This window comes from Ceratotherium simum, chromosome 3, assembly GCF_057802395.1.
Source record: "Ceratotherium simum simum isolate JZ-2026a chromosome 3, ASM5780239v1, whole genome shotgun sequence".
NCBI lineage: Eukaryota > Metazoa > Chordata > Mammalia > Perissodactyla > Rhinocerotidae > Ceratotherium > Ceratotherium simum.
Window position 1 is genome coordinate 57715371 of NC_141902.1, and position 27404 is coordinate 57742774.

The window sequence follows — 27404 nt, forward strand, 5'->3', positions numbered from 1 at the left end:
TTGTAGCATGAGTTAAATTTTTGTTTTACAAAATGTAGTAATAACTATTAAGTTCTAATGCTTGTGTACGTTTAAAATAGAAAATTACATGGAAATTATTACTATAAAAGAAACAAAAAAACTGTTTGCCTTGCAAAAGAAAAAACAATGTGAAAATTGCTTTGACCAAAAACCATTTTTATAAATCACTTACAGAACACAGTCATGTGTCCCTTAATGACAGGGATATGTTCTAAGAAATGTGTCATCAGGTGATTCTGTCATTGTGTGTACACCACAGAGGATACTTAGACAAACCTACATGGTATAGCCTATTACACACCTAGGCTATATGGTACTGATCTTATGGGACTACCATCACATATGCAGTCTGTTGTTGACCGAAACATTATGTGGCACATGATCACTTCTGACAATTATAAATAATGTCAACAGGGCCGGCCCCGTGGCTTAGCGGTTAAGTGCATGAACTCCGCTACTGGCAGCCTGGGTTCGGATCCCAGGCGCGCACCGACGCACCGCTTCTCCGGCCATGCTGAGGCCGCGTCCCACATACAGCAACTAGAAGGATGAGCAACTATGACATACAACTATCTACAGGGGCTTTGGGGAGAAAAAAGGAGGAGGATTGGCAATAGATGTCAGCTCAGAGCCGGTATTCCTCAGCAAAAAGAGGAGGATTAGCATGGATGTTAGCTCAGGGCTGATCTTCCTCACACACAAAAAAAAATAAATAAAAAAAAATAATTTCAACAGCACAAAAGCAAAAAAAATAAATTAATTAAAAAACAAATTAGAGACCATACCTTGCTTAATTTTGCTCCCAAACTGGTCTTCCAAAAGCCCATGGACCACTAATTTATAAATCATGGCTTGAGCTCGTTCCAGATCGGCTAATCCCAATGCTCTCTTTATGGGTGACCGCATGACTGCTCGCTTCACCATGTGTCGCATCAAGAACTGTAGGGCTGCACGCATCTCCACATCTTCGTGAACAACTGGAGAGCTCGCACAGTCTGAGTTGTGGCCATTTTCAGCCAGAACTTTTGGTATCAGCAACAGCTCAGCGTATTTACTACAGCCAAGAAGAGCACTAAGTGATTTCATAGCACCGAGGTAGAGATAGGACAGCTGGACAGCTCTCATTTCTGACTGGGCTATGTCATGGTTTTTGGACATGTGTTCATGATTTTTTCTTTTTCCTTCTGTTATTTGATGTTGGGATTCCACACTTGGCAGCACTGGATCTATAGAAAATGAAGCTATTTCATTTTCTGACTTGGAGCTTGTGGTACCCTGACTTTTGACATCATCAGATGTTAAGCCTGTTCGTGTATCTAAAGCAGATTCATTCTCGGTTTTCTGCTCAACATCCCCTTTCTCCTCGGACTCATGTCGGTGTTTCTTTTCATGTCGCTTGGTGCTCTGTTTGCCCATGTCTTCGTGAATGCCAGTCAAATACGTGAGGTCCAGCAACACAGAAGCTGTCAGTCCTCGGAATCGCGCCACGTCAAAAGGCAGTGGTTCACAGGGTTCCAGATTATACAATGGAGTATCACTAGGCGACCAAAAAGTTGGGAAGCTTTAATAAAGATCAGAATGACACAGGAAGAAGCAAGTGAGGGATAGACAGGAGGAAAATACAGAAAATAATGTAGACAAAATAAGATGCATCACATACAGATACAGAGAATAATTTACACAAACTAGAGAAGTCATTACAGAGAGAAAAATGAGTCTATTACGAGAAAATGGGGAGACGTGATGTTAAATGCAAAAGCAGAGATGTGCATGTGCTTCCTAATAAGAATATTCACTATTATACAGTGTAAGCCAAGAATTAGCAAAATTTCTGTGAAGAGCCAAATACTAAACATTTTAGACCTTGCAGGCCACACGGTCTTTGTTGCAACCCTTCAACTCTGCCACGAGTGTGAAAGCAGCCACTGATATACCTAAATAGTATATAAATATCATTGCCAATCCCTGATGTAAGCTATTTGGAAAGTTGGTATAATAAATCTAGTTTATTATGTGGGTAATGGTCATTTATAACCTATTCCAGAGAAGACTTTGTTTCATTAAAAAAATTACTTTGTAGTCTTTAATTAATGCTTCTAATTTATAGTTTAAGCAAAAACGTGGTCATGTTTCCTGGTATTTGGCAAGAATTTCCTTAAGTTTAAAATGTTATAATTATACAAAATGTAATAGAAAGCTTTACCAAGTATACAAAGTTTGGTGGCATACATTTGTTGTATTAACCTAAATCTTGGTTCTAGCTTAACCTTCCTAATCTATTTTCCCTTTGCCTGATTTTTCTTATTTGTTTTAATGTAATCTATTTATTTTACTAAATTAATAAGACATCATGAATCCTTTCTGAAACAAGGCAAAGAACAAAAGGAAAGGTAGATACTTTCACATCACATTGTAAAATTTTCATCAGTTTCTTAGCTTGGTGGAGTGGAGGGAGGTAGAGTCCATTAACTCCTAAAATTGTGGGTAACCTAATGTATGTGTATTTTTCAGCTAGGGGGTCCACAGCTAGAGTTAGATTCTAAAACAGTACTGCCTCCAAAAAATACTTAAGAACCACTGTTTTAGATATTGTCTCATATCATATTAACACTATAAAGTAATCACTTTAGGCAGTATAATAAAGTTACATAATATCATCAATAAATCCATATTTTCAAATGATACAATTATGTAGAGTCATTAGATAAGTGAGTCCTCTCATTGAGAGAGAGTGACTTGACATATTTCCTTCCAAATACACGAAATTTCTATTTCACACAAATCCTATCTGATTGTAAACACATCTAAATGCTTTCATTTCATATCTATCCAAAATGCTGCACACTGAGGGGACAGAAATATATGCTTTAAAAAAAAAAAAAGGCAAGAATACTTAAAATCATAGATAATCCAAAACTTAATTTTAGTCTCTCAATGTTCCCATCCTACATTCAAACCCCTCCTACACAAAAGGTAACTGACAGATCTGCTGGCTGGCATTTTTCTATCCAAGTGTGTAATGGAAATGATCAAAAAGCAGGAAGCCAAATGAAAAATAGAAAGAAGGAGCCCAGTTAAACCTAAACTAGTGAGCTTACCATTTCTTCACAAAACAAACCAAAAAACTACATATTTTACAAACTTGTATTCCAAGGAACATGAGTTTGAGAAATATTCTTTTATGAAATTACAGTATTCATACCCAGCTGTATGAAAAAAATTATTTAAAAAAGTTAACTGGCAGCTCATCTAATACATGATTACTCACTGTCCATAGGCAGTGGCCCATTTCGCCAATACATATTTGTTTGCCAAAAGTGTAACTCAACAGATCATACCTGATGGTAATTTCTGCTTCATCCCATTGGACTTTGGCAGACGTGCTGCCCTCTTTGACCACTCCCAGGAGCGTGGCATGGCGCCCAGTTTGCTTGTGAACACACCGACCTCCAACTCTAAGACCAGCATCAACTCCTCCTATCACTGCCAGCACAGGCCACACCTCTATGCAAAGGGTCCTCAGCTGCGGCTCTGAGAGGTCAGCAAGGCCATGTCTATTATGTTTACCTTTCTCTTCCTCTTTGCTCTCCTTCTCCTCTCTCATTTCATTTTCCTCTCGGCTTTGAACCGAGCGGCTTTTCTTTAGCTTCTGACCTGACTCTTTAATACATATCTTAATTTTGTGCAGCCTTTCCATCATTTTTTTGTTAATGCAGTAAGTCCAACGGTCTGTTCGGTGAAGGATACGGATAAGCTGAATAGTGGCCTCTGCCAGCACTGCTGCTACTGGACTACAAATGGGGTCTCCTGGAAGTAAGTCACGCGGTGTGCCACGCATCTGCATATCACAAATTTTCACCTATAAAACAAAAGAAGGTAATAAATGTGTGATATCAATAGTTCTCCTAAACTATTAGTCACTATATCCTAGCACATGCAATCTCTTGTTGAACTAGTGTTTGGTGTCCTAATACATGTCTCCAATAAGGAGTGAGCAAATATTACAGATCTACTGAAGTTAGTAGCAGTATGGTCCTCTGAAATAAGCTGCCCTGTCATTTAAATTTCTTGTGGCCTGTGAGTATCAGAGCTGTTGTGGCCACCCGGCAGATGGATATAGACGAAGGTGTGTGTGACCGACTCAATTCAGTCCAAAAAAAATAGCCTTGAGGATCTATTCACTCTCATCCTCAAGACTCCAGAATAATAATGAGTCCTGGGACCATCTTATATTGTTCAAGGAACACAAAGATAAAATTATAAATCTAGATAATTGAGATATTCCCAAAGATAAAATCATAAATCTAGATAATTGAGATATTCCCAATCTGCACGCACATTTCAAATAACACATAGAGGTTAAAAGAAAAGCAAGACTTGGGACTGGCCCGGTGGTGCAAGCGGTTGGGTGAGCGCGCTCTGCTGCGGCGGCCCCAGGTTCGCCAGTTCGGATCCCGGGAGCGCACCGGTGCACTGCTTGTCAAGCCATGCTGTGGCGGCATCCCATATAAAGTGGAGGAAGATGGGCATGGATGCTAGCCCAGGGCCAACCTTCCTCAGCAAAAAAAGAGGATTGGCAGATGTTAGCTCAGGGCTGATCTTCCTCACCAAAAAAAAAAAAAAAAAAGGCAAGACTTAGGTTCAAACCTTAACTCTGCATAATCTTGGGAAATTATTTAATCTCACTAAACCTCAGCTTATTCATCTGAAAAAAATGGCACTACTAATAGTATCTGTCTCTTATGGTTATTTTAAAGATTTAAATGAGACAATGCATATAAAGTACTTATTAGTACAGTGTCAGAAACACAGTAAATGTTTAAAAAACGTTAACTATTATTAGTATTGTTTTTATCAGAGATTCTGAAACTTATCAGAAAAGGCTAATGGGCAGAATAAATTGATTAATACATAGTCTAAGGTTGAATGAATTCCTTCATGGTTCACAGATGCCGGGGAGAGACAGGCCATCATTTTAACCAGAACATAGCAGAACCTATTTTGGGCTGCAAGAGTATCATCAGGGAAAGGGACGACAGCAGGTACTGGGCTGCCTCTTTACTTCAGCTCCAGTTCAGCTTCGTTGACCACCTGTTCAAGAAGCAGTTCCCCTCTCTCAAGAATGGCTAGCCTGAAATTGTACCTCCTTGAAAAATTTTAAAACATATTTAAAAGCATAGAATAAAAGGTAACTTCCATGGTTAGGATTTACCAAGTCCAGCACTTCCATTATAGAAATATTATATATGAGATAGTATGAAAACTTTCTACTAAAAAATAACTAGAAATTCTGGAGACCAGACCTGGCTAAACTACAGCCTCGAGTGAAAGGATGGGGGAGAAAACAAATCCACCCACCAGCACAGGGAGACCACAAAGAAGTCTGTCTCTGCCCGGGTTTTAGATGATGAGAAAAAAAAATTTTTACTGCAAGGGTATCTCTTTAATCTTGTCCTCCTGAGGGTTTAAGGTTCAAATTTACATCGTCTACAAGGTCTGAGAACCTCCTCAGCTGAAAGAATAAAGGCAGCTTCCCCATCACACCTGGAACTTCCATTATTCAGCTAATGGGATCTGATTACATTTAATATTATTTCTAGGTTTTTCTCTCATATGCGTAATTGCCAACAAACCAGATTATCCCTAACTATTTCCTGTAATTCTCATAATTGTACATATGTTTAAAACTTGACTCATTATATTCAAATTGCCAGAATATCAAATAGTGCCTTAATAAAGAGTAAAGACAACTTCTAAAAGTAACCTAACCTTCTTCTAAAAGAGTCAATTATTTGAGCAGTTACTTTTAATGATAGAAATAGCTTATTATATTTATAAACTCTATCTGATGCTAACAAATATTAATAAAAAATGACAAATACCCTTTATGCTTAAGTATAAAGGTTTGAGGTTTCATTACCTTTTCCCCCGGGTTGCTACTATAGAACATTACACACGGGTATAACTCTGCTGCATCCACATCTTCAAAAGCTAACTTGGGTTCCTAAAGCGTGGCAGAGGTGATGGAAAAAAAGGAAACGAAAATATTTTTAAAAACTGATAATATCCAATCTAAACATTAAGATTCAAAACTCTTATGAGACAGAACAAAAGTTACAAGAGCCAAATCTCAATTAACCTTGTTAACCAAGGAAATTCCACATAGAATAAATGATCCTAATTTGTTCATCTGTTTCAACAATCTTACTATCTTTCTGTTGTTTATTTGGTGCTGATAAATACTATAAGAACCAAAAGTATTAGAGAAAAAGCAGAGAAGAGTGGATAGTCTATAAACTGAATCACTAGCAGTTGAATAACTGAGTTGAGTGTAAATGAAAATAAGAAAACGTGTAATGCTTGTGAATAAATTTCAGTACCTCTCCATTTTTCCCAAAGGAAATGGTCCTGGCTTCCATGTCTAACACACAGGTAATGAAATCTCCTTGAGTAAAGCTGGACAACGTCAGAGTCTGTTCTCCATTATGATAGAGGTTACCACTGTAGGCCCGATAGAGCCACATATCCGAGGTAGTACGGTGGTTAAAGTCATGTACTGGCCAGCGAGAAACTCCAACACACGTGCCTTCATTACCTCTGTTTTCCTTCACAATGTAAAACTAAAATGAAAGTGGTAATGTTCACTAACAGTCAAAAAAACCTGTTTATATACTATTAACTGCATAAACCAACACTGGGGAATATGTTTATAAATAATATTTATGCATTTGTGGGAACATGATAAGTTTATTTTCAGCCTAAGCGAAAATAACATACAAATGAAATAATTTCATCATTTTGTGAAGATTTTAAAACAAATTCGATCTTTACCTTGTAGAACACTTAGAATAACCTTTGAGTACTTATTTAAAATAAATCATTTTAGCTTACATCTTAATTATGAAGCTGAGGAAGGGAGTCTAGTCCAGAAAATTATTACCAGACAGCTTCAATTCTTTACATACAAATTTTCTAACTATTCTCTGGTGTATACTTCTGTGTAGAAACGAGTTAATACAGCAGGCCTGACACTGTTATCTTTAAAAAGTCACGCTTGTAATGCTGGCCCTTAACTAGTATCTGCAAATTTGACTGGTAAACAGCTTCCTACACTGATATGAAACTTTCCCTAAGTGATAAGGGTGGCTCATCGGGCCTAGAATGTTTGAACAAACAAGGCAGTTTATGCTGAACACCGCTTTCCTTCTGGGAGCGTGGAATTTCAATACATGCCAGGCAAAGTTCTTTCATGACCAGCCCCCAGTAAAAATTTTGGGCACTAAGTCTCTAATGGGCTTCCCTAAAACATTGCACACGTTGCTGCATTTTGTTGCTGGGAAAAGAGTGTGCTCCATGTGACCCCTCATGGGAGGGAGAGGACATAAGGAAGCCTGCACATGGATTCCTTCAGACTCTGCCTGTGTCTTTTTCCCTTACTATCTGGTTACGTACCCTTACTGTTTTGTTATAATAAATCTTAGTCATGAGTACAACTATATGCTGAGTCCTATGAGTCCTTCTAACAAACCTTTGAATACTGCAGTGATCTTAGAGATCCCCAACACAGTGGTGACAATAATAAGATTCAACAGAACAACCCTGACTCATTAAAATATAGTTACAGTGTTATGTGGGGGAAAAGAGAGAGAGAAGTGGAGAAAGACAAAACTCGGGTGCCTGGTGGCTATGGAGTTACACATGTTATGAAACAGCAGGTGAGTTGCTATCTGTTGTGAGAGGTAAAAGTTACCTATGGAATTCAAAAATAAAGCTCCAACTACAGGAGAGCTGGCTTGCTGGATTCTCTGGTTGCTTTTGGCCTTGGTAGCAAAAGTCAGGAAAAAAGAGTAGCCAGGGTAAAATTTCTGTTGTTTTCTCCTCTAGGCAAGAAGAAAAGGGCCTAAACATTCCCACAAATGGGTTGTGTATGGGCCAAAGAATATAAATTAGTTTGCAGTTGCTCTCTCCTCCAGGTAGGAGGGGAAAGAGTTCAAAACTATGTGAAAGTGAGTTTTGGGTAGACCAAAAATATTAGAAGTGTGTTGCTCTTTCCTCCAAGCAAGAGGAAAAAAGGTTAATCAGTTCCCAGGACTGGAGCAAAGCTTTAAATAGACTAGAGGGGAAAAAAAAGAAAAGAAAAAACCACTCCAGCTATTTTCTTTAACCTAGATGCTGCCACTGCTGCAGCAGTGCCCCCCAATCAATTAACCCTGTAAATGCTAAATTTACTGCTAGGGGCTTGAGTGAACTTGAGATCTGAGGGAGAGAAGTAAATTTTTAAAAACAGCTTTGTTTTCTGGCTATTGCATCTGGATGTATAATAAAAACTGATGTAAAATGTTATATGCCGCTACGTTCATAAATGCTAAGGGATCATCCTGATCAGTGAAAGCTGCAAAGGAAACACATGTTAGTGGGAGACAACTTCCTTGCTTTTTGCCACCAGTAGGTAGACTGGAATTTAAACTCTTTGAGTATTAGAAACAAAATTGATGATTTTTTGCTATGATTTTTGCCTATTAGAGCCTCTGGAAAAATGGAGACAAAATAAAAAGAGAGGCAATCTCCAGATAGATACACACAGATATACTTTTGGAGTTTTAAAAAGCAATTTTTAGTTGCCGAGTGCCTGTAAAATCAGATGTCTGACCCTCAGAGGTTGATGATTTTCGGGCCTGAAGTGCGTATTTTTGAGTGGGTAAATTTGGACTCTTAAGACTGACAAGGCAACAGAGCTTAGGAAAGCCTCGCTTGTCACAAGGACTTAAAACACAGCTGTCTGGTCCTACAGCATGTAGACTTTACTGCTGCCAAAAAAGTTGCTAGCTTTTTAGAATCCTGAATTCACAGATTCTAAGTGCCTGTGACCTGACTCTAAGCTAAATCCTGAAACTGTCTACTAGGGGCTGTTTCAACCCAACAAAAGCTGTGCTCAACTAAAATCAGGCACAGGCCCAATGAACAAAACAAAGTCTGGGACTGTTGCAGATTTAGGACTCCTCTGTGGCCACAGACTATGAAAACACCATGGATTCTGGCTGGACTGTCCGGGTCTCTTGCAGATGCCACTGGGAAAGGACTTGTTCTTTGATGGAATCATCTAAATTTGAGCTGCTGACTGGCTCTATATTTCTGACACAGAAACTGATTACATTCCTAACTTGTGATTTCTACCGAAAGCCAAAAGGTGGAGGAGGGCATACCCCAGAGAGTATGACCCCTCTGTCCACTCTTAACAGACTGGACTCCCAGCCTCTTCTTGGGAATGTCCCACTGCTGTTGATTCATTACGTTCAGCTTTCTGGATTAGCTGCAGTTTTCAGCAACAGACTGATAAGCTTGCCTCTACGTCTCATCATTTAGTAAGGCGGTTTATTAAATGAAGCTCTCCTCAGAGACTGATCTTTTCTAGGCTGCTCACTGGATAAATGATTAGGATTAAAGAGACAGAAGGTTTTGTAAACCTGTTTTGAAAATTTTTTTAGTTGAGATTTTGTCCTGACCAATTCCTAACTCTTCTGGTTAAGTTGTATAAAAATGTTTTTGTGTGAAAATTCTTCTGTTCCTCTTGCACCTAACCCTTCTGGACAAAAGGTCTAGATGAAAATAAAAACAGACTGGAAAAATCTGAAGTTATAATAACTAAATGAGACACACTGATTTTAGAATAAGGGAGAAAAAACAAAAACCCAGGCCCTGGGGAAGCATGGAGGAGAGGGGAGGCATTAATGATCTTTGTTTTTCAGAACTGTTTCTCCTTCTAGGGGAAAAAAAATCCATGTTGTCTTGAAGGCTGTTGTGAGCACTTAAATTCAAACTGACTGCTGAGCTTCCTATTATACCTGACAGACTATAAGAAGTGGGTGGCCCCAGCTTCTGCATTTTCTAGAAAACACCTCCAGATGTCATCCACTCTTGAGGCAGATAAACTAATGTCATAGACAAGCAAAAGCATTTAACTGACTACCTTTAGGCAGTCCCTCTGAAACCAAGGACTCAACTAAATTATTCAGACTGTACAGAGAACAGAGAGTGGGAGGTTCCTTGGTGGGAGGTCACAAGTTAACAGGCCCTGTTAACTTGTTCTACCTGACTACTGTACATCCTGATAAGGAGTATCCTAACAATCATAAACTCTTTGTTTCCAGGAATACCACAAATGCCCTCTGGGATTCTATTTCTTGTGTGTACACCCTATCATGACACTATCTGAGCCCCGGACTGGCCCGAGTTGTGCTGTACTAAATTGGTGCCTAAGCCAGTTTTAAAAAGTTAATACAAAAACTTAAGGACAAAGTCACATGGCTTTTTCAGATAGACCTTTATGGTTCATGAGATTTGTTTTAACTGGCTAAGTCTAGGACTCCTAAAAGGCATAACTGAAGTCAATACTACAGATTGGTCTCACCCTGCTGCATGGGGTCCTACCGATAATAATCTTACTGTAAAGACACTGTGGCCAAGAGCCAAGGGAGTGGACTGTGCAAAAAAGGAGTTAAAATAGCAGAGACTGTTATCCTGAGAAAGCCCTGCTTGCAATGTTGGCTCTTGGCTGGCATCTGGGAACTAGACTGGCAAACAGTTCCCTACACTGATAAAAACTTTTCCTAACTGATAAGAGTGGCTCGCTGTGCCTAAACTGTTTGTATAACAATATGGTTTATGCTAAACACCTGTTTTTCTTCTGGAAATCTAACATTTTAGCATATGCCAGGCAAAGAGTACCTATGTGATCAGCACCCAATAAAAATCTTGGGCACTGAGTCTCTAATGGGCTTTCCCAGGGAGAATCACACACGTTACTGCATTTTCATTGCTGAGTGTGCACCATGTGACTCTCATGGGAAGGATGATCTTGACTTTTTAATGTTCATTTAAAAAATTTTTGAGATAATTTTAGAATTACAGAAGATTAACAAAAATAATACAGAGTTCTTGTATATCCTTCAGTCAGTTTCCATTTATGTTAACATCTTACATAATGATAGAACATCTACATATGATGATTTTTTTAAAAGTCTTTCGATACATTTTTTATAAGAACCTGGGTAAAAAGGACTAAAACATGAAATTACTTGGAATTCTACGCACCTTCCACTGATAGCACCCAGAAGTTACTCCGGTTGATGCCAATCCATATCCTTTTCCTCCACTGCCATGAGTTAAAATCTGTCCATTCTCCACTAGGCAACACTGAGCTTTCTCTGGGTCAAAGGACACTTCTTGTATAGGAAGATTCTCATCTTCTTCCTCCAACTCTCCCTGCTTCTACCAGAAAGGAAGTTGGGTTAGTATTTTGGAGTAACCCAGATCTCAGTTAATATATATTCTAAGATTCCTTGGTTTGATTCCCCAAATATTTATTAAGTATCTACTATGTACCAGTTACTGTGCAGGCAATGGGAACACAATGATAAATACAGTGTGGTCCCTGCTCATAGAGAGCTTATAGTCAAATTAGGGGACAGAGAGACAAATAAATAACACCAGTATTGTAGTGAGAGAATAACAGAAGTTATATGACAGGTATAGCAGAAACATAAAAGTGTAAGCGTCTAACCATGCCTGGGAAGGATAAGGTAAGCATTCAGAAGAGGATGACTTCTGAGTTGAGTCCTGAATGATGAGAAGGCATTAAGCACCTGGTCAAAGAAGAGAAAGGCATTTAGGGCAGTATGTACAGCATGTACCAAGGCATGAAGCAGAAGAGAGTTCAGCGATTTAAAGTAATTGCAAGTAGTGGGGAATGTCTGGAGGAGAAGACAGGCAGAAAAGGAGCCTAGAAAGAGAAGAATGAATAAAATCACAGAAGGCCTTGAGTGCCATTTTATGTTTGAATTTTACTCTATATATAATAGGGAGTGCCTACACAGAATGATTTATATAGAGGATCTCTGACCAGATCTGTGTTTCATAAATATTGTTTTACCAAGAGTGTAAAGGATGCAGGCAGAGAGACCACTCAGGAGATTACTGCAAAAGTTAAGAAATACTGAGGACTTGAATTCATTCATTCACTCAATGAATATTTATTAAGCATCTACTATGTGCCAGGCACTATACCAGGTCCTATATATTCAGCAGTATGTTAGATAGATAGGTCTCTGTTCTCACAGAACTTACATTTTGGAAGATGAGACATAAAATAAACAAACAAGAAAATATCAGATAATAAATGCTATGTTGACATTGCAACAGGGGATATAACACAAAGTGTACAGCAACTAACTCTAGATTGAGGATCAAGAAAGGATTCTCTGAAGAAGTGATAATTAAGTTGAGACTTTAATAAAAATAAGTTGACTTCTGAGAAATATATCTGAGGGAAGTATTCTAAGTAGAGAGACTAGCCAGTGAAAAGCTCGAAGGAAGGAACAAGATTAGTGTGTTCATGAAACAGGAAGAAGGCAAGTTGTTTAGAGCAAAGGGGAGAGAACAAGAGTTCCAAATTTTATCCCAAGAATGACAAGAAACCACTGAAGGGTTTATCAACATGCTCTGATTTACAATTTTAAAAGATCGCTATGGATCCTGTGTAGAGAATGGACTAAAGGGAGTTAACAATGAGAGCAGAAAGACCAGTTAGGAGGCTAACGCATAGTCCAGGCCAGAGATGATAATGGTTTGGAATAGGGTGATGGCAGAGAAATGATGAGGTGGGCAAATTCGTTATGTTTTACAGAGGAGTGAATAGGACGTGGAGATTGTTTGGATGGAGAAAATGGGAGAGGGGTGTGTGATACAAAGAGAGAATCAAGGATGACTCCTAGGTTTTTTGGTTGAGTCATTAACTAGGAAGATGGGAAAGCTTGGGGAAGGAACAGGATATGACAGAACTTAGAACTGCTACTAAGTATGAGATGCCTATTAGACTATCAGTCAAGTGATCAGGCAAGCAGAAGATAGGTAAATAAGTCTAAAATTCAGGAAAAATGTCAGAACTAGAATTAAAAATTTGGGAATCAATGCATATGGGTCTAGGAAAGGGAATGGGGGTGATGGTTGAGGAAAAGAAGTGGTCTCTTTGGGACCAAGCCTTGAGATACTCCAACATTTTTTTTGGTGAGGAAGATTAGCCCTGAGCTAACCTCCGTCACCAATCCTCCTCTTTTTGCTGAGGAAGATTGGCCCTGGACTAATATCTGTGCCCATCTTCCTCTACTTTATATGGGACGCTGCCACAGCATGGCTTGACAAGCGGTGCATCGGTGCGTGCCCAGGATCTGAACCGGCGAACCCTGGGCCGCAAAAGCGGAGAGCGCGCACTTAACCGCTATGCCAGAGGGCCAGCCCCAGAGATACTCTGACACTTCAACAGACAAATAAGAACCAATAAAAGGGAATAAGAAGAAAAGGCCATTATACTGAGATAGAAGGAAAACCAGAAAAAGTACAGAATCATGAAACCAAGAGAAAGATTAAGGTAGCTAGATGGATGGATTCAAAAGCTATTTAGTAGGTAAAATCAATAAGGCCTAGTGACCACATGGATGCAGACATTAGCAGAGTCCAGAATTTCCAGGAATTCAGGTTTGGAAAGCTAGGCAAGTGGTGATGCCATCAATAAAAAACGGGAGAGGAAGAAAAGAGGAAAGAGGGGAGACACCTGGGCTAGCATTTAAGTTTGGAAGGCACTGCATGTAGGTGAAAATGGTCACGAGTGTGGAGAAATGGTCACGAGACTGCTGGGAAAGCTAAGGATAGAACTCTGAGGAACACCAGAGTTTGGGATAAAGGCAAGGAGAGAGTGGCATCAAAGAAGAGATGCCTCCAGAGGGAATCAAGAATTGGCAGAGGGTATATGGAAATCTAGGAGAAGGTAGTGTTTTGAAACCAATAGAAGTCTAGAGTTTCCAGAGGTCAAGTAAGATGTGGACAAAAAGTGTACGTTGTATTTAGCAATTAACACTTACCCTTGTCATTTAATTTCAGTGCTTTGATGGAAGATAAACAACTGGGTTGAAGAGATAAGAAGTAAGGAAGTGGCTGAAATATGTATAAGATTACTCTTCTGAGAAGCTTAGCAACGAAGGACAAGAGAGAAGATAGGGAAGGCTTCATGGATTAAAAAGGGATTTGGGAAGGTGGGAATGAGAGATGTTTATAACCTGAGGGAAGGGAACCAGAGGAGAGGCAGAAAGAATGCAGGGAGGAGATGGAATAACTGATAGAACAAGGTCCCTCAGAGGAGAAGGGATCCAACAACAGGTGAAAGGATATTCACTGCTGCTGTCTAAAAATACTTTTTTTGAAAATCAATTACCTGTAATTTTATTTCTTGTTCTTTTTCCTTTATCTGAATAGCATATTTGGCCTGAGCGATGGGTGTCTCCCACATACAATCCGACAGAAGGGAAAACAGGCGTTCAACAACCTATTTATTGAAGGAAAAAGAATTTGATGAAATTTGTAAAAGGTAATTTTAAATATTTTTAGAAAATATAAATTATGTAATCGTAATATTAAGTCACATGTGAAATTTGATGATACCAATGTCCAAGAGCTACTTTGGGTGGTTGTAAGTTAAATATCTTCTTTTTAGAAAGACCATTCACCATGAGAAAGTGGGTTCCATTGCCCTCAAGTTGCCTCACTATATGGACCTCAGATTAGGCCATGCAACCTCACACACTTCTTTCTCCAGGGGCCCTAACCTAGTAAGAAATTTCACAGCTTTTCCTTTTCTTCCGACCTTGCAAGTATTCACTATCCCCATACTCCTTCCTCACACTCTGTAACTTAATTTTTCTTTCGTCTTGCTTGGAGATGAAATATAAAGAAAGCAATCTCAGAAGCGGAAGTTTTGCCACTGAATAAATGACACATTTACAACCAAAGAAACTATAAGTTTAGATTTTGGGTGAATCATGTTGCGGACGCGAAAAACATCTTCTAATAACTTTAAAAATAGAAACCTGGGCCATTTGATCATCTTCTACACCAGATTCACAAGCTGGTAGCACAGCCTCAAGGACGTGAAGTGCAAGGAGCCTCGTTCTTAAGTTACCAACTAGAGGAATACCTGGCGGGGGGGAAAGACATTTTCTTATTATTAGTGTGACTTACGTTCAAAATTTAAATGAACTTCTTAAAAAATGTCCCTGAGGCTGCTAAGCATTTATGGGTGGAAAGGACTTAACTTCAACCTATTATCACAAGAATTCTGGACTCATCCCAAACCCATGAATGTACACGAATATTCATGTTTCTCTCTCAGTTTTTATGTATATATAAAGAGAATAGCACTATAATAACTACCTGTGCCAGGTACTGTGCTATGCATTTCATACATGTTAACTCCACTGATCCTCACAAACACTACATTATATCCCCGTTTTACTGATGAGAAAACTAAGGGTTAGAGAAGTTAAGTTACTTGACCAAAGCCACACAGCTCAGTAAAGGCAGAGGTAGAATTTAAACAGGTCTGTTAATCTCTAAAGCTCAGGCTTATCATACCCTTTCATTGCTTTTTCTCCATCCGTGCCCTGACTGCCTCAGAGATTGTTAGGGGTAACAGGGAGTAAGCAGTTTGTACTTTTCCAAAGTAAGCAATGGTAGAGACAGCATACTGACGTTCTTTTCTATACCCATTACTACAATAAAACCAGTTAAAATAAATGAATATCTAATTTTTATTTATGCTCTAAGAACTTAATATTATATAAGCCTCACATTATTAAAAGAGAAACAAAGCTGTTTTAAGTTATACTAGTTAAGAAAAACTAGTGAAGTATAATGGGAATGTATACATATGAAATAACATGTACCACGGAAGACTACATTATATTTTAGAATATTTAAAAAAGACTAGGGATGATGAAAAAGTTCTAGAAATGGAGAGTAGTGATAGCTGAACAACCTTGTGAATGTACTTAAAGTCACTGAATTGTACACTTAAATGGTTAAAATGGTAAATTTTATGTATATTTTACCTCAATCAAAAAAAAAACAGACCAGGAAAGGACTGACAGTAATCTATGCAAGCAGACCCTACTTTTAGGCTTAGAACCAGGAATAAAGCTTATTACATAGAACCGTCATAGATAGCACACAACCTGAAGTTACAATCAAGACAACAGAATCATATCATGATAAGAGAGAATAGACAAATTCAGATCTGCATTTTGATAATCTAAGAAGATCAAATAAGTACTCAGAAAACAAGAAAGAAAAGATTTGAAATCAAGGATGAATATCCAATGTTGTTAAAGTCTGGCATTATCTGAATAAAACACACATGATGTATGAAAATACTCTCAAACAAGGTAAAGATCTAATACCTGAAGAACACTTCTGAGATGCTATATTTAGAAGCACTTCTGTCCACTTTGGGGAAGCCATTTTTGATTGAATTGCTTTTGAAGATACAACTCTGCGAAGAAAAACTAAAAAATCCCCCAGATGCAGTTCGGCTGCGTGTTGTTTCCTAAGAGCAGCTGAAGAGTGAAAAGTGTACATTACAACCAAAAGCCAACAGTAAACAGTCTTATATCAAATAACTTATATTTAGATTGCAGTAAGCACAAACCTAATTTAAAATCTAGGTTGTCAGTTTGCTGCTGAATTTTTAAAATTTAAAGAACAGAATGGAGAAAAGTCAGAAAATAAAGCCAAACTTAAAACACCTTTTACATCTGTGTACAATAATAGTGAGTTTGCTAGAATAAGGTATGTGTACTTGGTTTTATGCATTTTGTTTTACCACTATTCTAAAAAACAACAGTTCTCTACCCAAGTCTAGAGTTCTATTGGATAGAATTTGGGGAAGATGGTTTGTAAACCCTCTAAAATTGTATGAAAAATTGTGTGTGTGTGTGTATTTGACTAGTAAGAGAGTTCACAACTTTGATAAATTTTCAAAAAGTCCATGATCCCCCCAACCCAAACTAAGAATCACATCTCTAAAAGACTTTGTGTTTTCAGATTCTACAAAGAAACAAATTTCTAGGCCTGAGTCTGGTTTGCCTGAGCTCAAACTCTTTGTACAAGATCTTTCACATAAACTTGCCCTAACCAATCTTCCCAGTTTTCCCACCAGCATCAGCACCAGCCTCTCTCGTCACCCCTCTCATAGTTTCCCTTCACCCTGTGGATCTGAAGCCAGAGAAGTATCTGCTCTTTCTGTAACACACCAGGTTCTCTTATCATCCAACACCTTTCATACCTCCTTAGCCTGGTAAAGTCCCACTCAGAGCCAGGGGGAAGAAGTGTGCGGCTGCCCAGAATGTCAATCCCTAAGGGGCACTAAAATGTGGAAAATCATAATCCGGAGACAGGTATACACAGCACTCCTTTGAGGATTCAAGGAGATCCTGGCATGTCAAATTCAGGAATACACAGACAAGTCACTTATGATAGCAGGGAGACTCCCCTGCCAAGGGGCATGCTTAACGCCTGTTACTAACCTATCTTCATAGATGTCTAGTTAACTGGAGGACTTTTGTTTTGCTGAGATGGGCGTGCAAGTCTGTGACAGAACTAAACTGCTAGGGAACTAGAGAAAAAGCTAAGAACTTCTCTACATTTCCTCTACACAGTACTCTACCTCTCCTTTACTTAAATGCTACTAAGCAAATATATTTTATAATATTAGTTTGAAGAATATAAAATTATTAGCCTGCCCTGGGTACTCACATATCTCACTTGAACCTTGTTCTTACACATTCCTTCAAAATCCAGTTCAAAAGCTACCTCTTCTATGAAGCCTTCTCTCTTGGTAGAGATCCCTAGGAAAATCTCTTTTATGAGGCTTCCATCCTATCCGGCATCCTCATTCCCAGCAAGTGTTTCTCTAACAAGACACTAAATTAATTAAATTAATTAAAGCCTGGACCCTTTAAATACAAAGCTGGCTGATCCAACTTGATGATACAGTTTGTGTTTCAGTATCAGTACTACATTTGAAATGAAAGGTACACCTTACTTTCAGTTAAGTATTTTAGAGGGTTTGTGGGGTTAATACCCATGCAGCCTGCCTCTGAATGCCTGGCCACTGCTGACTAGAACCAGTCTTACTCCCAGCCATCCTCATAAACACAAAGGGTGCAACGGCCTTCTCTCCAGGACGACCTGAGAGGAATGGACGTGGATTCAGCTTGCTGTTACATCTGCTGAGATTCACTCACAGAAGAACTATTTCTTTCTTTACTGGATATGGAAGAATCCAGTTTTCTTGGAGACCTATAGGCTGTAACTTTACGGTGTCTTTCCTGCAGTCCACATATACAGTACTCAGCACAGAGTGGTGAGAAACTATTACCTTCACAACCCTGTACTCCCCGACCAGATCTGAGGAAAACAGGAGGTAGCATTAAAAGCTTGTTTTTAATTTTGTCAGACCTTGTCTAAGTCTGCCCATGCTCTTTGTATAAGCACAATAATCTCTACATAAACAGAGAGAAGGAACTTGCCACAGGTTCAGCCTCTGAAACTAAAGCTAGTCCTTAATCAGACCCATACATTCTCCTAGATTCTGACAAGAGATTTAGCTATTTCTTCTGAGCTTCTTTTATTATAGTGTAATCATCTGCTTACATGTCTGGCTCCCTTCTTCATTACCCTAGAAGGTCCCTGAGGGCAGACACAATGTTTTATCATCTTTGTATCCCCAGCATATTTCCTCTATCTACCCACCTGTCTATACAATGTTAATATTATTTAAATATTAATTTAATTTTAATATTATTTATTATAATATTCCAATATTAATATTAACATTCATTGAGCTCTCGCTATTTGCCAGACTCTGCTCTAAGTGGTTTACATGTACTAAATTATTTAATCCTCATAACAATCTTAGGAGGTTAGTTCTATTATCCTTATTTTATAGATGAGGGAATTGGGGCACAGAATGATTAAGTAACTTGCTCTCTCCATCTGCCTCTCTCTCTCTCTCTCTCTCTCGCTCTCTCTATCTAATCCAGAAAGGATGTAAGGGCTCCCAGAATTTATTATGGTAATAAGACATGGTAGCGTCACAAAATTTTTTGAAAAATTGACCAATTTTAGACCTTTATTCCCTAATTACGTAACAGACAACAGAACAATAGTTCTGCTGTTTAGGGTTTAAGTTCTTCTGAAATACAATGTTCACTATAGTTTTTGTAAAGCTATGAGCAGATGATCATATTACAGGAACCAAAAATTATGACAGCTAAGTATAATGAACAATTTTTTTAGTGACTCGGGAACAGAATAGCCTAGCAAAAAGTTCAGCTCCTCTACTTCTAACCCAGTTCCCAAGTATTAAAACCCTTGGTCCTGGGGGAACACTTAAGCCAAGACTGTGGTTAGAGATGGGCTGTCAGGATCAAATGCTAAGAAAGCATAACCTGGGGGAGTCAGTCACCTAGAACCTCTAGGTTCTAGAGGCAGGAAAGCCAAGGAGAGGCTGAATGTACAGAGTGAGCAGTATAGTCGCTGCATCAGGATTAACAGACTCTAAGGAGAGGAGGTTCAGTCAAAAGCACATCTAAATCACATATATTTGGAGAGAAAAGGGGTTAAAGGAACAAATAAAAATCCTTCCATGCCTCACAACAGAAGGAAGTCTACATTCTAATGATATGCACAGAATGGGGACTCAATAAATGCCTGTAAATAATGATAGAGAAAAAGGTTTATGATACCTCTGAAATCTCTCTTCTCAGTTTCTCCACTGGAGTCAAGTTTTTTTCCTTCTTCTTCACCCTCTTCTCCCTCCCCTTCTCCAAAAGAGGCCATAAGTAGTACACCAGCTTGGGACAACAAATTCTTCAACTGACTACAGAGCAGATCCAACAAGGACTGAACTACCTTGGGGCTCAGTTTATCAGCATAGGTCCTACATGAAATAACAGGAAAAAAATAAGTAGTAACAACACAGTGGGGCAAATGTTGCACTTTAACAGGTAAAGGAGATTCGGGGGAAATGGAAATTACTAAAATGTGAAAAGACCAGGCCCCACACAGTTCTACCAAGACATCTACAATGCTCACCCTGTAGTGATGGCTAGAATCTGGAGCAACCTTGTACTAGCCACTTTTAAAGCTGTGCTAAGCTGGGAAATACCCGTCTTTGGCAACAACTGCAGGGGCTGTCCTAGCATGGTGTCCGTGCCACATAACTGCGACAATACGTTTAGCAGACCAGTGGAAATTGCCAAAGAAACGTCCACTGGTTGATAGTGAACACTCAGGGCAAAAACTGTAACCAAAAGGAGACGTTGCTGGGCTTCTGGAAAAAAAAAAAAGAAAGAAAGAAAGATAGCTGAGAATCTTCTCTGAAGTAAACAAAGCATTTACTAAAATGAATCATATTCCAAAATATAGTTATATGGAACACTATTACATTTACAAATATTTATTCTTTACCTGTAAGTTGATCTACTAATGTAAAACACAAGGTATAGAACATCTAGCATCTATCTTGCATCACCTCAGGCCAAAATGTCACTTGCATCTTGTATCTACTGGGGCAGTTACTCACCAATGTGATGCTTGTTTGCTTGCAGGGCTCTCTCCAGGGTAGCAGACAACTGTTGATAAATCTTATGCACAGCCACCTGGATTTCAATCTGAATATTTCTCTTAGCTGCTCTGATCCCATCCTAAATTACACATTAGATTTACTTTTTCTGTTAGCAACAATAACACCTCCTACCCAAATAAAAGTAATACCATTTTATCCCTAGTCTATGCTAGAGCCCTATAGTGGTTTTTAATTATTTAGTATATTTCAGTATAAAAGTTTTATAATACATTTATTTTTAAATGCTTCATAATTCTTGATTCTATATAACCTTTCTCGTTTCTCACAAAGCAATCTTTCCTCTCTAAATATAGAAGACATAAAGGCAATACTTTAAAAAAAAATTTTCAAGCAATCAGAGAAGCTAGGTAAAACGATCACATCTAAAATGTAAATTCTTGAAACCCATCCTTCCAAACACCAATTCCTATCCCAATGTAGCTCTCTCTCTATCCAATTTGGCTAAGGGTTAATAAAACAGCCAGCAAAGAATCTAAAAGTACAACAGGGGCCAGCCCCGTAGCATAGTGGTTAAGTTCTCGGGCTCCACTTTGGCGGCTCAGGGTTCGCGGGTTCAGATCCTGGGCTCAGACCTATACAATGCTCATCAAGCCACACTGTGGTGGCATCCCACATACAAAATGGAGAAAGATTGGCAACAGATGTTAGCTCAGGGCCACTCTTCCTCACCAAAAAAATTAAAATAAAATAAAAGTAGAACAATACCATGACTCACCTAATCCCAACTACATTACTGTTACTCAGGAAATTAAACCAATAAGATACCTTTAAGAGTCATTTAAAAGTTTTTATATTTTTAAACCTCAGTCTTAAATACCAAAAGTTTAGCATTATTAAACTAGTTTTGTAAAAAAAGATAGTTAAAATCTGAATATCCTGCAAGGTGTCATCCTCACATGACAGATCTGTCACCCACCTGATAGTGATGCAATCGGCCACTCTCTCCTTTAGCTCCTGCGTGTCCAACAGTGCCTAAACCAAAACACCCTGCTAGAAACTGCAGCCTCACAGACGTGAGTAGTGTGGATGACTGGAAGCCTGAGCTCGACCTGCTTCCTGCCAGAGAGATGCTACCTTTTTCCTCCATCCCAGACAAGAGAACGAGGATCTGGTGAAGTGCCTCTAAACGAAGCTTGAGAAAAGTAAAATAAACATATTTTAGAGTTCTTCATTGAACTGAGACACAAAGAAACTCCAGATGTCACAGATAATAGATTACTTAGCACACAGAAGATTCTGACATTTCTTAGGAATCTATTCTATTAAGATAAACATTTACTTTATTATTATGACTTTTTAAAATCAAAATATCTCTAAAAACTCTATAAGCATACTTTCAGTATAAAAGAGGCTACACAGTACACTGTGAAAAGTAGTAGATTTGGATGCAGGAGACCTGGTGTCAAGGCAGACTCTTCCACCTACTTTGTGGCCTTGGGAAACTCACTTAACTTCCTGAGTCTCAACAAGGCTAATAGGATTTTACCTAACCTACTTACAGAGCTATTGTGATGCTCTTGAGGAGATATATGTGAAGGTTTCAAAACTGTAAGGTAGTATGGCTATTGCTTCCTTTACTTACAATAAAGAATAGAGAATAGAGAATAGAGAATGAGTACTCTTTAGTTCAAGAATTAGAAGGATTTCTGAAAGGTTTCTCTGTGGTTCTCTTGAACTTCTGGCTCTGTTTTCCCTAGGAGGACAATACCCACCACTGCAGTCAATCATCCTATTCCTTCTCTCTTTTTTAATAAACTTTTTATTTTGAAATAATTTTACATTTAAAGAAGAGTTGTAAAGATGGTACAGAGAGTTCCTGTATACCTTTCCCCTAGCTTCCCCTAATGTTAACATCTTACATAACTACGGCACATTCACCAAAACTAAGAAATTAACATTGGTACAACACTATTGATTAAATCACAGACTTTATTTGGATTTCACCACTTTTCCCATAATGTCCCTTTTCTGTTCCAGGATCCAATCCAGGATATCACATTGCATTTAGATGTCATGTCTCCTTAAGTCTGTGACAGTTTCTGTCTTTCCTTGCTTTCCATGACCATGACACCTTGGGAGAGCTGTTCATGTATTTTATAGAATGTTCTTCAATTTGGGTTTTCCTGATGTTTTCTCATGATTGGACTAGAGTTATAGATTTTGGGGAAGAACTATAAAGTCTCCTTCTCATCACATTATCAGGGGTGCACGCTATCATCATAACTTATTACTGGTGAGGCTAATCTTGATCACTTGGTTAAGGTGATGTCTGTCAGGTTTCTACAATATAAAATTACTATTTTTTTCCCCTTTTCATACTCTATTTGTTACCCTTGAGCCACTATGTCCAGCTTACTCTCCAGAAGAGGGGAATTAAGCTCCACCTCCTGGAGGGAAGAATATCAAAGAAGTTGTGGACACATTAAAACCACAATAATTAATAAATATTTTGAGGGAGACACTTTGAGGCTCTAGAGACATCCTGTGTTTCCTTAAAATTTTGCTCACTAATTTTAGCATTCGTCATTATTACTGTGGTGTTTTAATATAGCCCTTTTTAAATGGAGGCAAGTGGGTCAAAAAAGAAGGCTCTGAGAAGCAGATCTGTATGGTCACCAGCCAGTCTCGCTCTAGTCTCTAGGAGACAAGGAAAGACTTATGATTAGAGTATCTTGTTCTAAGAGATGGCAATTAAAAATGAACTTTTGTCTACTTCAAACAAAGTATCATGTTGTTTTAGCTAAGATAGTGACATCAAAAAGCTCAGGTGGAGTAAGGGGGAGGCAAGGAGTAGAAGAAAAGGAAAAGTTTTTCCTACAACCGTACATTCAGTGGTTCGGTTTAAGTTTCCACAGTCCCTCATGAGGAGTAAATATCAGACTTACTTCTGCCCTTAACTGCTGCTGTTCCATTGCAATGATGGAGGCCTGGGGACTTGTAGACATACTTTCCTCTGGCTCTTTAAAACCTGGGGCATTCCCCACATCTCCACTCACAAAGCTTACAACATTTTCAATCAAAGTGTGAACTCCCAAAGACTTCGTAAGATCAAAATCAGACTCAAAGGAGTAAGAGGAGTTGCATGACCAGTCTCTGCTATGTTTCAGGCGAGCCCAAGAGTCACTCAGGGATTCCAACTGACTGTGCATAGGACCTACATACAAACAGAACAAACACGCATCAATGGCAACCAAGTAAAGCACACATTTTGAAACTAGATGAGGGCTGAGTGCTGCTACCATACCAACTGGTGAGAAATGGATACTCATGTTTGAATATATGCATGCATAAAGTGAATCTGAGCAAAATGCTTTGGTAAAAAAACAACAAACAAACAAAAACTAGAGCAATGTAACAAAATAAAGGCAAAGCCCTGTTTGATGTACCGGTGTCTCTGTATGCGCTTTAGCAACACGCTGCCACAAGAAAAAAAAAGGCAGAAGCTGCTCTCAAAATGCTTAGCTTAAAATGCTCTGCAGTATTAAACGAGACCATCATTTATGAAAAAAAAGGAACTAGGCACTTAGGACACTGCTGGTCAGACCTACTAGTAATAGGACTTCATCTGATTTAAGACTATTATTGCAAAGAGTAAGTTAAGACTGTGTAAAGTCTACGTATCTGCAATGAAATATTACCAAAAAATGAATACAGAAGGGCAAGTAAACTTACACAAAAAGGAGACACAAACATCACCCTTTGGGTTTCATTAATATAAAGAACACTTTCACTGTGTCATATGTATATTTATTACAGGTTGTGAAACTTACTATATAGAGGAAGCAAAGTTTCACAGACAAGAATATGTAAGATTTACTGTAAAATGACATCTATATAAAACTACCAAGTGGTATCACAATAGTCATTAAATATAATACCATTAGTTTTGCCAGTGGGCATTTCTAGGCTAAAATCTTTATATCAGACAGCAAAAATGTTAATATGTTTGAACACAACAACAACTGTCAAAGCCATATGCCAATATTAGCTTTAAATAAATATATAAATGTCCAGTTCTTACAAGCTTTTTTTTAATGTAATTGATCTCAGGTCCATGAATTACATTAATCATAATCCTTGGCTCATGATATACTCTCATCATTGGTCTATGCATAGGCTGCTTTTGTATTTATATTTATTTATAATAAATGTAAACACAAGAACTAGAAAACTGACAGTAACTTGTATCTACCCATCTCCTCTGACTCATCTCTCCCTGTCTCTTCCTACCTAAGGCTTTCATTATCCCTAAGCCTCAGTTTTATCATTCCTTTGCTTTTACTGTTGTTAAATATCATTTTATCTTATATGTATTCCCAAGACAATGTTTAGTTTTAATTATTTCTGACTTTATAAAAAAGTATCATTTTATGTAATCTTTTTGGACATACTCTTTTAATTCAATATAATATTGCTAATATTCACTCACATTATTGTATGTAGCCATGGTTCATTTGTTTGAGTGCTGTATAATATCCTATCATGTGAATATACCAAATTTCTCTATTAGGAATGCATCTTAAGGTACGCAATAAAATATGCATTACAAAAATTATATTTGTTACGTAACTAGATGGAAAAGATTTGGGAAGAGAACTACTTAAACACTGATGCCCTCAAAGAAAACAAACTAACACAATATTGATCGCATACTTTTTTTTTTTTTTTTTTTGGCTGAGGAAGATAGCCCTGAACTAACATCTGTTGCCAATCTTCCTTGATTTTTGCTGGAGGATTAGCCCTGAAGCTAAGATCTGTGCCAATCTTCCTCCACTTTATATGCAGGTCACCGCCATAGCATGGCTGACAAGTGGTGTAGGTCTGCACCTGGGATCCGAACCTGGGCTGCCGAAGCAGAACATGCTGAACTTAACCACTATGCCATGGGGCCAGCCCCTGCATAACTTATTTTTGAATCATTACACTGGTGTTAGTAAAACCCTAGGACTTCAAAATCAGATATAGAAATTCATAACAGGCAGCTAATACTATAAAGTAACTATGAAATAATTTATATGCATTCTACTAAAATAAAATATGGTTTATCTGCCTTCCATGTTTTAGCAAAAATTCTTAAGACTAGAAAAAAATGGATTTTTAGTTTTACTGAATATGAAAAATAAGCAATCTGAAAATTTCCCCAAATTGTATAGCTGACTATTTTTTCATGTAAAATAGAAAAGAGTAAAAATCCAAAGAATAATGTCATGGATGCATAATGTATTAAAAGTGATATTTAAAAAAGAAAGCGGGGCTAATGTAAATTAAAAAAAGAAAAGAAATGATCATTTTCAATTTCTTTAAGCACCTCAAATTCAGAATCTGGATTTAGCCTTAATTTACAAATGATAGTTTTTGGCTCTTTGTATTGAGCTTGTTTGTTCAATAATAAAATTTCAAAATAAAAAGTTCTTCTGTTTTCCAATACTTATAAATTACCTTTCAAAATGAAAACAAAATGTGCATCAACTAGTGTTAGAACCACGGAAGTAAAAGAGACCTTAAAAATTATCTAGTCCAATTTCCTTAATTGAGGAAATAGAGCTTCAAAGAAATTGATCTGCTAAGTTAATCCTTAATATTATGGGAGGTGGTCTTACATATTCCTGTTATTAATCAACTCACAAATCACTGATCCACGGAAATTTCAATTGTCTGCCTACATAAAGGTTTAACTGTGAAAAATCTACAAATAGTGAATTGCCTTAATATTCTCCAAAATATCTATGAAATGATGGCCAATCCCAAAATTAAATCCTTCCTCTCTGCAATCTGCAGCAGGGGCCAGCAAACTTCTTCTGTAAAAAGCCAATTTTTACAGAAGGTTTTGTGGATTATAAAAGGTCTCTGCTGGAACTACTCAACTCTGTTGTTGTAGTGTGAAAGCAGCCGTAGATGATGCGCAAACAAATGAGTGTGGCTGTGTTCCAGCAAAACCTTACTTACAAAAAAAAGGTGGCAGGCCTGATTTGGCCCACTAGCCACAGTTTACCAACTCCTAATTTAAAGGATGCAACTTATCAGGTGTATGACCCCCCAAAAATTTTCTATGAATAAAATATAAGAAAGAACAGGAAAGATACTATTTGAAAGTATTAGGATAAATAAATAAAATAACTGTAACTAAAATTTATTTAGGTTGACATCAAAAATACTTTGAAACACAAAAACTTACAATATGGAAATGAGAGATGAAAGAACTCTAATTCTTGAAAAAAGTTATAACAACCTGATAACTTTTGTTTGTTCTATATTGTTTTATCTGAATATAGGAAATACTGTGTCTGAAAAGCATATCAAAAGCTTCTATAGAGTAACTGTGACTAAGCCCAATTCTTACTTAATATTAATTCAGAGTCACTTACTATAAAAAGAAAATATAAAGTCCAACAAGGAATTTTTGAGATTGTTTACTTGTCCTTACAACTTTGGTTCTTAAATGGAATTTTCAAAATGAACATGGCAGAGCTGCAATACATACTTTATAAACCATAAAATATGTAGGCAAGCTAAAAGGGGAAAAAAATTAAACATGCCATCATGTACTTGCTTGAAGCTCTTCTTTTTTCTGGGGCTCAACTGGCCAAAAAGGAGTAAATACACTACCACACAAGAATCAGAAGACAAAAGGAGAAATTTGATACAGGAGACAACATTTACATTTGCTCTTCTTTATATAATCTAATTTGAAATGCATACATAAAACAGCATTTCACCCACACATGCTACACCACAAAACACAACATGTTGGTAAATGTTTCCAGTATTATTTTAGTAATAAAACTCTAACACTACATTTAAAGACCTAGGAGGGGAAAAATCAAACCATACAGTATTTTAACTAATAAAA

The 27404-nt window shown here is 37.8% G+C and overlaps 1 protein-coding gene across 10 annotated transcripts in view; it reads right to left on the reverse strand.

The window, feature by feature from the left end:
* The window catches only part of HERC1 (HECT and RLD domain containing E3 ubiquitin protein ligase family member 1), a 183175-nt gene that overhangs the window by 56931 nt on the left and 98840 nt on the right, over positions 1–27404 (reverse strand). For 8 of the 10 annotated variants that reach the window (XM_087428259.1, XM_087428299.1, XM_087428282.1 and 5 more), the window contains 13 exons: positions 23440–23708; positions 21471–21686; positions 20492–20612; positions 20002–20239; positions 19653–19846; positions 16305–16460; positions 14937–15043; positions 14285–14395; positions 11113–11289; positions 6402–6641; positions 5942–6025; positions 3360–3880; positions 807–1582 (listed from right to left, as the gene is read on the reverse strand). In XM_087428259.1, the coding sequence (XP_087284385.1) occupies positions 807–1582; positions 3360–3880; positions 5942–6025; positions 6402–6641; positions 11113–11289; positions 14285–14395; positions 14937–15043; positions 16305–16460; positions 19653–19846; positions 20002–20239; positions 20492–20612; positions 21471–21686; positions 23440–23708 (3210 nt within the window). The remainder of the gene's footprint in view (positions 1–806; positions 1583–3359; positions 3881–5941; positions 6026–6401; positions 6642–11112; positions 11290–14284; positions 14396–14936; positions 15044–16304; positions 16461–19652; positions 19847–20001; positions 20240–20491; positions 20613–21470; positions 21687–23439; positions 23709–27404) is intronic. The other 2 variants (XM_087428280.1, XM_087428283.1) reach the window with 2 other exon arrangements.